Source organism: Sparus aurata, chromosome 20 (assembly GCF_900880675.1).
Source record: "Sparus aurata chromosome 20, fSpaAur1.1, whole genome shotgun sequence".
NCBI classification, from domain to species: domain Eukaryota; kingdom Metazoa; phylum Chordata; class Actinopteri; order Spariformes; family Sparidae; genus Sparus; species Sparus aurata.
In genome coordinates, this window is record NC_044206.1 from 20,595,934 (window position 1) to 20,608,913 (window position 12,980).

The following is a 12,980-nucleotide window of genomic DNA, read 5'->3' on the forward strand; positions in this document are numbered from 1 at the left end:
GACGATATTGATCAGAGCAATTTCAAATAAAACCGCAGCGGAGAAACTGCAGCTGACCCGGAAAGCTCTTATCTCTTTTGTTTGTTTTGAAGTGATGAACATCTTATGAACATGGATCTGAGGCAATAAATCAATTCATACATTGGAAATGAACTTCTTTAACATTATAATAGAAGAATCTGTGTGTGTGTGTGTGTGTGTGTGTGTGTGTGTGACTTTTTGTAGTGATGATTGTGGCTGTCGTGAATCAAGTAGGGACAATCTCCTGTGAGATGATGCTATTCATTTATGGCAACTATACCATGAAGTATTGAAACATGTGTTCGAATTGGTGGAAAATTTCAATATGTAAAGAGTTTATCTCATCAATTTCTGTGAGCCAATAAGCAAGCACTTTTCTTTTTGAGCCAAGATCTATAAGTGATTGGTTGTCTAAAGGCACACAGGAAAAAAAAACCCTGTCATACACAGAGAAGAGCTCATCACACTGTGGTAAATAGGTTCATATTTACTGTAATATGAAATTGCCTTGAGTCTGTAAAAATGTCAAGGAGCTGAAAAATTAAACAAAATATTTTTACCATAATGTGTAGTGTAATCTTTTGTTTAGACAGATTTGATCAAATTGGTATCAAAAAAAGTGTTGATCAGGAACTGGTATTGAAACCAAGGTATTGGTATCGTTATCGCTATCGAATATATTTGAAGAAAACTACACGGACAATATATGTTATCTGGACCAGCAGCCTTATTAATATTCACTTTCAGCAGTATTCTTCTCACATCCGCTCTGTTTACTGACAGCAGCTGGTCCTCTGGAACCAGAGCAGGAGGAGTCATACTTCCTGTTCACATCCTGACTCTCTAATCATTCCACAAACTCCATTAAAACTTCTGTGGTTCAATTATGGAGGACCATTGCCTTAGACTACTGAGGTCAATGACAAAGTAACACAAAGGGGGTTGGTCATTCTGTTTGTCCACTCCTCTTCCAGTTTGAGCCAATATTACGGACAGCACAGAGTTGACTGGGATGCAAGAGTTGTACTCTGACAGACTTTGGGTTTATACTGGTCTTGCAGTCATGATGCTTGCTGGCTTCCTCTTTCTGCTCCTCCTCACAGGTAAGGTTTCTCTCATCCTCACAGTGTCTCTGATGCTCTGGATAATCCACAAACCTCGCTGCAAGCAGCTATCAGTGGAATCAAGTTTTACCAAAGAAAAACAGAATGAATGAAGAGAGGTCTGGATAATCAAGAATAACATGGATGCAGGTTCTGAAAAGAGGTGTTGTGTAATTTTTTTTAAAGGTGATGCTTCATGCTGTGAGCAACAGCAAAAACTGAATCACTTGATACTACTAGACGTTTAGTAAGATTTAATGAGGGCAACACAGTCTTTAACCAAACATGAGCAAAATAAAGTTTTTTTTCACAAATATATCAACTAAGAAGGAATTAGGCATCGTTTTATCAATAAATGTTTTAAGTTTTGTTTGTATTACAAATGATACATTTATTTTCCCATTCAGTAATTTTATTGCAAACATGTATGCTCTAAAATAATATTTTCATCATTTGTGAGCACATCTTGTTGTCCACGTTGGTCAGATGAAGTAGTTTTTAAACAGTTCCACACTCATTTGGACTCAGATTTGTAGCCCTTGAAAAACACTTACCTTTTTGTTGTTTAGCCACACCTGAGGTGTTTTTGACCTTGTGCTGGTTAGCTGCTGAAGGTGAGGCAGTTTTTTTATCGACTGAAGCCATACTTGCCAAACTTGACTCTAAAATACGGAGGTTCTGGGGGACCTGCTTTCAAAAATGTGTAATTCAAGGACTATGTTTCCTGTCCTCTGATTGCTTTAAAGAATGAAAATGATGAATAAAAGGTAAAATGAAACAGGATTTTTTGTCAATTAAAATTTGACTAATATTTGAATAACTCGTGAGAGTGCTTAAATCTGAGCCTTAAAGTAATATTCATCACTTTTCATTCATTTAATCATTTTTGCCCTTGCCTCTTTCCGTTTACAGTCGGACCAAAGATACTTAATGTTTCACAGCTGGAGGCAAATTGTTTCCTCGTTACGGCAATGTTTTTTATCTGTGTAAACTTGGAGTTTCCTGAGGATGGTGAATACTGCAAACAGCATATTTAATTTGTTTATTTTTCTTACAATATTTTCTACCAATGTCAAAATAGCACCCTGCGTTATATTGTCTTAAAATGCCTGAAAATGTATTAAAATTTGCACCTAACTTCAAAAATGTAATGAGACCCAACAATGTGATAACTTCACTAAAATGTCCCAATGGTTATTGTAATAATATTTTACTAATATTTCATGAGAATAAGAAGATATATATATATATATATATATATGTATATATATATATATATGTACACATATATATATATACACACACACACATATATATACATATATATACACATATATATATATATATATATATACATATATATATACATATATATATATATATATATATACATATACATATACATATATATATATATATATATATATATATATATATATATATATATATATATATATACATATATATATATATATATATATATATATATATATATATATATATATAGAAGTGATATGAATCCCTATTTTGAAATGTAGGAAGTCAAAAAAGGCAAAAGAGACATTTCTTCATGTTCAGAAAGAATCACTCTTGACTCCGATAAACAAAAACATCTGATGGGGTCGAACTGACTTTTGCTTCCATCGTTCATCTTCTGCAGTTTTTGTCATCTTAAAATCGTGTCTAATTTAATATGGTCTCTGGTCTAATGGACGATCCTTGCACAAGCAATCAGCAGGGATACATGCGGGTTAATTTCCCACTGAAAGGGATTTTAGTTTAATGAATCTTGCCGCCTGTTACATTACATTATGTAAACATTAAGTGTTATATTATTTATGAAAATGTTCTGAATTAGAAAAGGTAATACATATGAGTTTTATAAAATGTTCCCTTGCATGGAATTCATATAATGGATGAATGACTAATGAATCCATCATATGAACAATGATGTTTTCAATTAGAAGTCAGCGATATAACTTCACCCAAACATCATATTTTTCGGACTACTTTTTGTTTAAAACAAACCTCTCTCGTAGTTAACGCACCTTGATGCTTTCTTTGCAGATGGAGAATCATCCAATGATAGCTGCAGCTATCTGGACATTTTTACGCATTTGTATCCTAAAGGTAAGGGGCAGAACACCATGGTCCGGCCTGTTAAAAACCACACAACAACCACTGAAGCACTCCTGGCTGTACTCATCTATGCCATTCTAGATTTGGTAAGTTGTATATTTAGAAACTACTTATTTCTTCTGTTGGGAAGATTATTTTCATCTCTCTGTTTGTGACATGACATGACAGGACAGGGGTGGTTCTTCATTTGGGTGTCTAGGATCCCGTGTTTTTTTTATATTTATTCAGCTTTTGTAATAAAGCTCGCCTTTTGTTTCCCCATTTCCTGCCTTGTGTGTGTGTGTGTGTGTGTGCGCGCGCGCGCAAGTTTTAGAGCCCACAAAGTTTCAATTTGCAGATATATGCCAGATGTGATTATTGTCATGTCTTGTCCCGCAAGTAAAGTTATCTTTTTTTTCATTGTCTTGTGCTTCCTGATTTATGTTGATACTCACCTCTTGTTTCAGGTCCTGCACTACCTGCCCTCATGTGTTTCCCTCCTGTGTGATAACCCGCCTTCACTAATGTGTTGCACCTGTGTCTAATTTTCTCCCCTCCCCTTAGAGCTTAGATCGGGCCAGAAAAATCAAGCCCAACCCGACCCTAGCCTGTGCACGCTGTGTCCGAACCCGGCCTGGCCCGACACATTAACTGTAATTATGAGCCCGAGCCCTATTTGAAACCCGAAATTTTTTAAATACGTGGGCTGTTATAACTGACGTTCTCAACTACAGTTCCGAGTTGTTTGAACAGAAATGTTTAGAACTATCTTAAAGAATAATGCAACAAGTTCCACACTTAATGCACTCGACAAAGCCGTCAAATGTGTTGTCACTGCCCACGACCTGTTTAAAATGGTTCCATACCTCTGACTTTCCTCCAAACTAGCTCAGAGTTAATTCTCCTGTTTTTATTTTTTTCTTTACATCTTCAAGCTCCATGTTGCACTTAAGGTACACAATCAGTGATGCCAGTAACGCGTTACTCTTATCCGACCACTTTTTCCAGTAACGAGTAATCTAACGTGTTAATATTTCCAAAGTTACTTATTCAAGTCACTGTGCATTACTATTATTTTTGTAATTTTCCTTAGTAAAAATACATATTTTCGCTTTCTTCTTGCATCTTGGGGAGTGATGACATGCATGCGACAAGTCACGTTTTCATCATGAGGACAAGTCACGTTTAACACCACGCAGCGTCACAAACACAAACAACAATGGAGGGAGAAGAGAGATGCGTGTTTTCTAGCTGGAAATACAGTCATTATTTTGAGTCATTAAAACAAAAAACAAACAAAAAAAACACACACAAATGCTTGATCAAGGGCCCAGCCCGGTCCGCCCCACCCCGAGGACAGTGGCGGGAAATATTGACCCGCCCCTGAGATATTTCAGATCTTCTGAAAGCTCTTTTGGTGAGGCATGGCTCACATAAGCATGTTCTTCTTGTGCAGCGCAAACTCCAAAAGTTTGAGGGTTTTTTATCAAAGTAGCCCCGCATTCCAATACCCATACTACCATACTATATAAATAATTAATATGTCCCAATACAAAGTATGTGAAATGCAGTATGCCAAAGATACCAGGGTGTGCTAAATCACTACATCTTCGTTGCAATTTGCAGTATACAATCCATCGGGCTTTTGTGGTTATTCTATCCCTTGCACATTAGAAGATGCATCACATACTGTACGTCACTGTATGTCGTGCAAATATAAACAAAGCTGAGAGAGCACAAACACAAATACCATCACTGACAGATGACAGCTCATTTGAGTATTGTGTTCTTTGTATTCAGATGAAGGATCAAGAGGGTCAAAGTTCTAAGACACACTGTTACGGCAAAGTGGTATGTCCCAATTGTATGCATACTGCAGGGCAGCTGCATTATGTGGACAGTAGGCGATTTGAAACACACCCTCAGTGTTCCTTTCCCTCTGTTTTGGTGTGTTTTGTTTTTAATCACAGCAAAATCTCTTTGTTTTGGGTTCATACCGATGTGGTTAAAAAGATTAATTCAGCCTAGGTCTACTTGCTGGTCATAGTTTTTTTTAAAATTGATTTTTACGTGCGTATTAAGAAACTGCCACTGACCAGGACAGATGGAAAGGCGCTACACAATTGAGAACTGGGCACCAGTAAGCCTCAGGCAGTGCTGGGAGCTGCAGTCCAGACACAGCTCCAGATGGGGCAATTCACCGAGTTGGGTGCAACAAGAGTAATGTGATTAAAATCGAATGATCCTGCAATCAAGGCGAATATTTTCTTACGGGCTGCCTGTTCAGCCTACTGCCTGTTCAAAATGGTCTAATAGATTTAGATGTTTGCAAACTTGTAATAACTTGTATTAACACTGAATGTTTCTTTACTTGCAGAACGAGAAGGACCAGAAATTTGTTTCGTACATTTGGATTGACCTGGTGAGTTCTCTCTGAGGATGAAAAAAATGTTTGACTGATGTGAAATTTGTATTATTTTTTTAATTTTTAATTTTATCCTCCTGAGACCCAGGAAAAAAAAGTTTTTTAATTACTTTTTTTTTTTTTTTTTTACATAAATTTAGTGTTGGGGTGGTCAAAAAAATATTGCAAAGAAAAAAAATGTTTAAACTTAATTTATTCAAATTTTACAGCACGTCCTCTGTAGTGGACAACGGGACTTACTTGTTCAAATGTGAAACATTTAAAGGCTGAGTATGTACATGGAAAGGTCCACTGGAATCATCCAGTACACCAAATACAAATCAAATAGCAAAGGTAGATTTATCTTTTTGTAACCATTACACCTGAACCTTTTGTCATTTCTTTATTAGGTGTTTGACACTTCATGGTATCATCCTCTGATAGATCTACACTGATCAGGCATAACATTATGACCACTGACAGATGAAGTAAATAACACTGATAATCTCTTCATCATGGCAACTGTTAGTGGGTGGGATATATTAGGCAGCAAGTGAACATGTTGCTGTCAAAGTTGAGGTAGGGAAAATGGACAAGCATAAGGATTTGAGCGCGTTTGATACAGGCCAAATTGTGATGGCTAGACGACCCATCATACCACAGCGCACCTGCAGGAGTCTCGTGGAGTCCATGCCTCGATGGGTCAGGGCTGTTTTGGCAGCAAAAGGGGGGCCAACACAGTATTAGGCAGGTGGTCATAATGTTATGCCTGATCGGTGTATGTCTGAATCTCACTAAATGATTCTATTAAGAGTCCTCTTTGCCTCCGTCATAGAGCTGTCTACTGAACAAATATGAAACAAACATAAGTACAAAGTCCTGACGTCCAGTACAGAGGACATTTATAAATTAGCTTTTTCAAATGAAAATAAATAAGCTCAGCTCTGAAAACTCACTCAAATATTTCTGAGATGTTTACTTACTTAAAACAATTGAAAAATAGCATAATTTTTTTTTTTCAATTATGAATATCATGCATACCTTTCTTTTTTCCATAAAATGTGCTTTTTGGGACGGTGGCCATTTTGAAAAGACATGCACAGGCAAGTTGGCAAGGCCAAACCCCCCAAATGTGGTGTAATTTTAAAGCTCCAGTTGTCCTCTTTAAGGAACAACAGGACTTAATAGAGTGACATGTATAGTATGAGAGATGTTAGCAAAAACGTAATGTCCACTACAGAGGATAAAAATGAATTGCTGGGTCTCAGGATATATATATATATATATATATATATATATATATATATATATATATATATATATATATATATATATATATATATACATACACATATACATACACTACATATATCCTCCTCCTGCAGGCGGATATATGTTTTGTGTCTGATGTATGTGCAGGAGTCTGGACCAACCCTCCAAATTGCTCCGCCCTCCCTTGCATGGTTTAGCCTGCAGCACCACTTTTAGCGGGAGAAAAATAAAATTAAAATCTTTACAATTACAATAGGGTTCCTAGCACCGCTGGGCCCTTGGGCTTGGCCCCCTAATAGAGCATTTCTCAGCCTGTGTAAACAGCTTTACTTTTCCTTGTCTATCTGAAGGCTGAAGATAAATATTAATTCATTCAATTCTAGATATATTGTGGGCCTTTGGAAAAACATTTAAAAAAAAAAAAACTAAAAAAAACAGCAACACATTTAATGCGAGTGCATTAAATGTGTTGCTGTATTTTTTTAGGTTTTTTTTGGCAAAAACAGGACAAAACAGGACAAATAAAAAGAGCTTGACCAGAAACTAAGAACTGCTGGCTTGACTTGAAAACTCACGAGAAACACGGCTGGGACACTCAACGTGACAAACAAGATGAACTGGCAAAGACAAATACTAAGCACAAGACTTAAATACACAAGAGAAGGGTGAGACAAGGACCCAGGTAAAAACAATCAGGACGGGGCTGCAGCAAATCAGCACACAGGAGAACATGAGGGCAGGAAGTGTATGTATATATGCATATATTTATATATATATATATATATATATATATATATATATATATATATATGTATATATATATATATATATATATATATATATATATATATATATATATATATATATATATATATATATGTCTCTATTATTATAGGTAATGTACGTCTACTGAGCAATAATCTAGACATTTGGGATTTACAGAGAATTTACATATATTTATATACATAAATTCCCTATAAATTAATCCCAAACGTCCAGATTATTGCTCAGTAGAAATACACACCATGTAATTATAAAAATAGACACCCAGGTCTTGTTCCCCAGTAGCTACATACATGTATTGGAACATATGATACTAGTACACGATGAGTACAAAAGATTACACCATATCTCTGGAGTACATTACAGTCCGCTGTTATGCAAAGCATAACCAAATCAAAATGTTTCCGTTTTCCTCTGTAGACTTGGTGGGATGACTACATTTATTGGGATCCTAAGGAGTTCTGTGATATTGAGAACATTACAATCCCTTCTAAACAATTGTGGACGCCAGATCTAACCATTGAAGAGATGTAAGTTTAAATGTGTGTACTCTCATGCTCACAAATATACACTGCCTGGCCAAAAAAAAGTCGCCACCTGGATTTAACTAAGTAAATAGGTAAGAGCCTCCTATTGGATAATCGGCATGCATCAAGCAGAGAAACATCTAAGGAGATTGCAGAAACTACTAAAATTGGGTTAAGAACTGTCCAATGCATTATTAAAAACTGGAAGGATAGTGGGGACCATCATCGGTGGTTGGAAAAAAATCCTGATTGATCGTGGTGAACTTTGGTGAAATCAAATCATAGAAAAACAACAGTAGAACTCAGGGCGATGTATTGTATTGTTATTGTTCAATGACTTATCAAAGCCAATTGAGCCAATCAAACTAATGCCACTGCAAAGTGGCTACATCCTCTTAAAACCTTGTTCTGCTGACAATTTGTTTAAAGCCCATTTTAACAAATTTGATGTGTAATATTAGGTGTGGAGAGTGTTTTCTATACTTAAAGAAACAATTGTAAATTCCAAACAAATTTTCCCAACCGGTATTAAACAGAGATCTTGCAGTTATACAGAATTTGTTGTAGTTTATTTTATACTTTCAGTGTACTTTACATGAAGTTATAGTGTTTAATATATTTAGTGATACACTATGAAAATTCAGTTTAAAGGACACATGTGTGTTTGTTCTCATTCAGGACAGAGAAAGACAAGGCCTCTGCAAGTCCTTATGTAATTGTTTACAACAGTGGTCAAGTCTGGCTTAGGAACGACATGTTGGTGATCAGCACCTGCAAGATGAATGTTTACAAATTCCCCTTCGACAGTCAGAGCTGCGACCTCTCCTTCAAGTCTGCCATGTTCACCAGTGAGTCATTCAGATGTTTCATTTAAAAGTTTAATACAATTCCTATTAGTTGTTCATGTTTTCTTGTGTCTTAAATGACGTTGAGTCTAGCTGAACACATATACACATTCCTACTTTATTATCCTGCAAGGAAACCTCACAGTTATTTTTTTTAATCTCCCACTTCAGATAAGGAAATGCAGTTTTTGCCGTGGGATAACTCTTCACGGAGCACTAATTGGACTCTTAAGATGATTCGTTCTCAGTCTGAGTGGCTGTTCATCAACACAACCATCACCAACAAAACTGAAGACAATTTTGGACTCAACCAGAGCATGATGATTTTCACTGTAAGTATTTATGGATACAGACACACAGAGATAGAAAGTGAAGTTTTTCCATTCCAACTCTGTACAAGTACTTTCCCTAAATATTTCCATTTGGTGATGCTTTATATTTAATTTCATTACATTTCAGAGGGAAGCATTGTTTTGTCTCTCCACAAAAAATACCTGACAGCAATAATTTGCAGGTCAGCATTTTACTGGAAGAGGACCAAGTGTTCTAATTTGAACAATCAGTGTAACAGCAAGTGCAAAGACTGTCAGATTGCATGTCCAGACAGTCAGAGTGCTCAATTCAATGGCCTTCAGTTGCATATGAGGATCATGAGTGTCCCCACACATGCCAAACTCTTTAAACCCCAGGAATCTTTTCTAGAGAAGGATTCAGTCTCTATCCAGGAGTTTGGTTGCTAAGCCAGTGCTGTGTGCTAAACTATATCATGTTGGTGCTACACCACCTCCAGCAGGAACTTTGGCTTCCAGTGCACCTTGTGCACTGTGGACAAGATGACAAGACAGGCAGTCAAAGCACATTTCAAGATCATGAAAATAACAAAGTATTTGAGAACAGCATAGAAAATAGAGTGTGATGTCTTTAAATACTCAAGAAATATTTGTGTCTTTCCCGATTTTCAGCCTTCTTCTTTCATAGCTACATTTACCTAACAAGTGATTTGACTTTTTCGTGCACCAGTGTAGACGTAGGGGATTATCATGTTCTTGCAACTTGTGTGCGACCATATGCCTGTCATGCTTGTAGTTGCTCGAGTTCAGCCTTTATTCGATTCAACCACCTGGCCCTTCACAGATCCACATGAAGAGGCGCTCTGTCCTCTATGTTGTCAACTTCATGCTGCCCATCCTGTTCTTCTTGGGTCTGGACTTGGCCTCCTTCCTGATCTCAGACAGTGGCGGAGAGAAGCTGGGCTTCAAGGTCACTGTGCTGCTTGCTGTCACTGTGATGCAACTTATTCTGAATGAAATCCTGCCTTCCTCTTCAGACAGGATTCCACTTATAGGTAAAGAAGCTCAGAGTCACTGCACTTCATATGAGCAGGAACAGCACATGCTGAATCAATGTGTAGTTATTTGTCCACATTAATGATGATGTTCTCCCCTTTAGCGACCTACATTGTTGGGATTTTTGGTTTGATGATGCTCAGCCTCGCGGAGACGATTTTGGTGATGTATCTGTTGGAGAAAGAATCGAAAGAAAGTGAGTCAAACGGAGACCAAAGCCTGAGTGAGGACTGTGGGGACAAACGAGGCAAAGTCAGCCTTGATGACTGTTTCAGGGGTGAGATTTACAACTATTATGGAAGTTTGAAACATATTCATGATCTCAGAACTAGTTTAAAACATATAAAAATAGACTAAATATATTAACAGAATGTGAAGAAGGAAAATAAGAAGTTTTAACATTACATGTTTGTCCAGAGCCACTCCTCATCAGTGTTGTCGTCCATCGCCCCCGATCTGAAAACCTCCTTCTTCTGGTGGTCTAAAGCTCCTGTGCTAGCATTGTAATTGCCAACAGTCCCCCTGTGCTCTGAAATCCCAGTCTGGGCAGAATCAGCTTAGAACCACTAGACGCACATCTAACTCAGCTAACCATCTAAGGACAACTCCATTTAGTTGCAGTTATCAGTTTCTCTACTGATATACTGTTGCCTAATTGTCTTAAGTATGATTTCCACAGGTGGCAAGTTCTTATGTAGTGCACCTTTAAGTTACTTTATGGTTTCTCTGAAACAGCTTTATAAAAAATGTCTGGTAAAAATTAGGTAACTGTGTTATTTTAAATATACACTAACCATGTTTCTAATTAATAATTTCAGGTGTTAATAAATGGATCCAGTCTGCCTGTGTCTGTGATGTGCCTGCTGGTAAAACACCACCCGAAGTGCTGCCATTGCCCCAAGAAGTCAGGATAAAGTTTTACTTTTTAATATTTTGCACAAATTGACTACCTTATCCTGCTGAAATATTGTGGCTGTGTTAGTAGGCCAACATTTTGCAATTACATTCAGAGGCAGTGCCCCAGGAACCATATTTGAAGATATAAAGCTAAAAATATCTAAATTGATTCAATGACTAATTCAAAGCTTTGTGGCACATGCTCATGATATACCATACTTTTTTAAAAAGGCATTGAAGAAAAGCCGAATTTTATGGAGAGTTAGTGAGTAGGACAGTCTAAAGCACAAAAATAACAACTGACACAAAAATGTGAATGTGAAACTTGATAGCAGTTAATAATAGCATTATTATCATCTTTTTTTTAACCACGGTTGTTAAATCACTTTTTCAGGGAAGCAGCAGCCAGCTGATGGAGGAGTCCAGTGACTCTGACAAGTTGAGGGAGATGGTGAAACCACCGTCTCTGCTCCTCAACAGCAAGAAGGAAGAAGCAAAGCCTGCCGGCTACTGGAGGAGTGTGTGTAAAAGAATCAACACAGTTTTCTTCATTTTCTATATCATAGCTGCCAGTGTGTTTTTAGTCTATATGGCTGTCTGTTGGAATGAAGAATAGTGCTAAAAAATGACACATCAAGAAGGTGTTGGTTTAACTCTGAACCCACAGGGGAATATCAAAACAAAATGTCTTCTGATGACTAACAATATGTCAACCTGCAGCTCAAGGTGAAGCTGTTGTGATTATAAAGTCTCTGCACCAAACTTTGGAACTTACGTTACTAACCGAACATGTTACGCTCACTCCAACCAGTCTGGGTATGCATCCCTCATAATCCCAAATAATAAAAGTTGTAGACTGATGTCTTTGCTATGTAGTAATTATAATCCTTTCGTACAAGGAATCCACCAATACACATATTAAATAAAAAATGAAGCCTGCAGGTGTAAACAAAATTGCATGATGACGTACTTAAATATATATTTACTGTTTAATATGGGCAGTCTTTATAATCCACCAAAAAGTATGTCAACAAATATAAAATTTAAAGTTAATATGCTTAGTTCAGGTTCATAGTATTTTTATTTGGGGGGCCTAGTAGAATAGAAAAACATTTTTTCCATATGGTGCTTTGCTGCAGTATCCCTTTTCCCACTGTGTATGAATGCTTTGTTTTAGCTACAAAGTGACAGATCTCGCCTTTTTAATCTTTGGTGAGAGCTGCACATGCGCATTACTTAATGGGCAGATGTTGACAATCAGAGACAGAGTAGGGCAGGTCTTGCCAAGCAAGGTAGTGTGATCTAAAATAACACCGCTACAGCAGTCGCAACTGTATGTCTGTTGACTGACTGGAGGATGTTGTTTCATGGTGACGCACATAGGTTACAGAAAGGCTCAACTCTAAACCAGGTGTTCCAGGCAGTGCAGGAGAAGTGTTTTCTTTTGGAGAGAGTAACTCCCTTTGGCGTGGACTTTGGGCTTTTTTTACTCTCCAGACTTTTTACATGCACAAAAAGGCTACATAACACAATAAAGGAAAGGCAAAAACCTAAAAAGCATAATACGACTTGAATAATCATAATACGATATGACTATGACCTCTCAGCAAAAGCGATCATGACTTTGTCTTTTTACCTCATACAGTATAAATCAAGCCGCCAAG

The 12,980-nt window shown here is 37.1% G+C and overlaps 1 protein-coding gene across 1 annotated transcript; it reads left to right on the forward strand.

Annotated features, from left to right (window-relative positions):
• Nucleotides 1-1,072: 1,072 nt before the first annotated feature.
• LOC115570855 (5-hydroxytryptamine receptor 3A-like) lies at nucleotides 1,073-12,782 on the forward strand. The gene is made up of 10 exons (XM_030399618.1): nucleotides 1,073-1,124; nucleotides 3,192-3,349; nucleotides 5,620-5,664; nucleotides 8,122-8,231; nucleotides 8,907-9,076; nucleotides 9,245-9,405; nucleotides 10,208-10,418; nucleotides 10,523-10,696; nucleotides 11,238-11,323; nucleotides 11,711-12,782. The coding sequence occupies exons 1-10, from the start codon at nucleotides 1,085-1,087 to the stop codon at nucleotides 11,930-11,932; spliced, it is 1,377 nt and encodes a 458-aa protein (XP_030255478.1). The 5' UTR covers nucleotides 1,073-1,084; the 3' UTR covers nucleotides 11,933-12,782.
• Nucleotides 12,783-12,980: the final 198 nt, after the last annotated feature.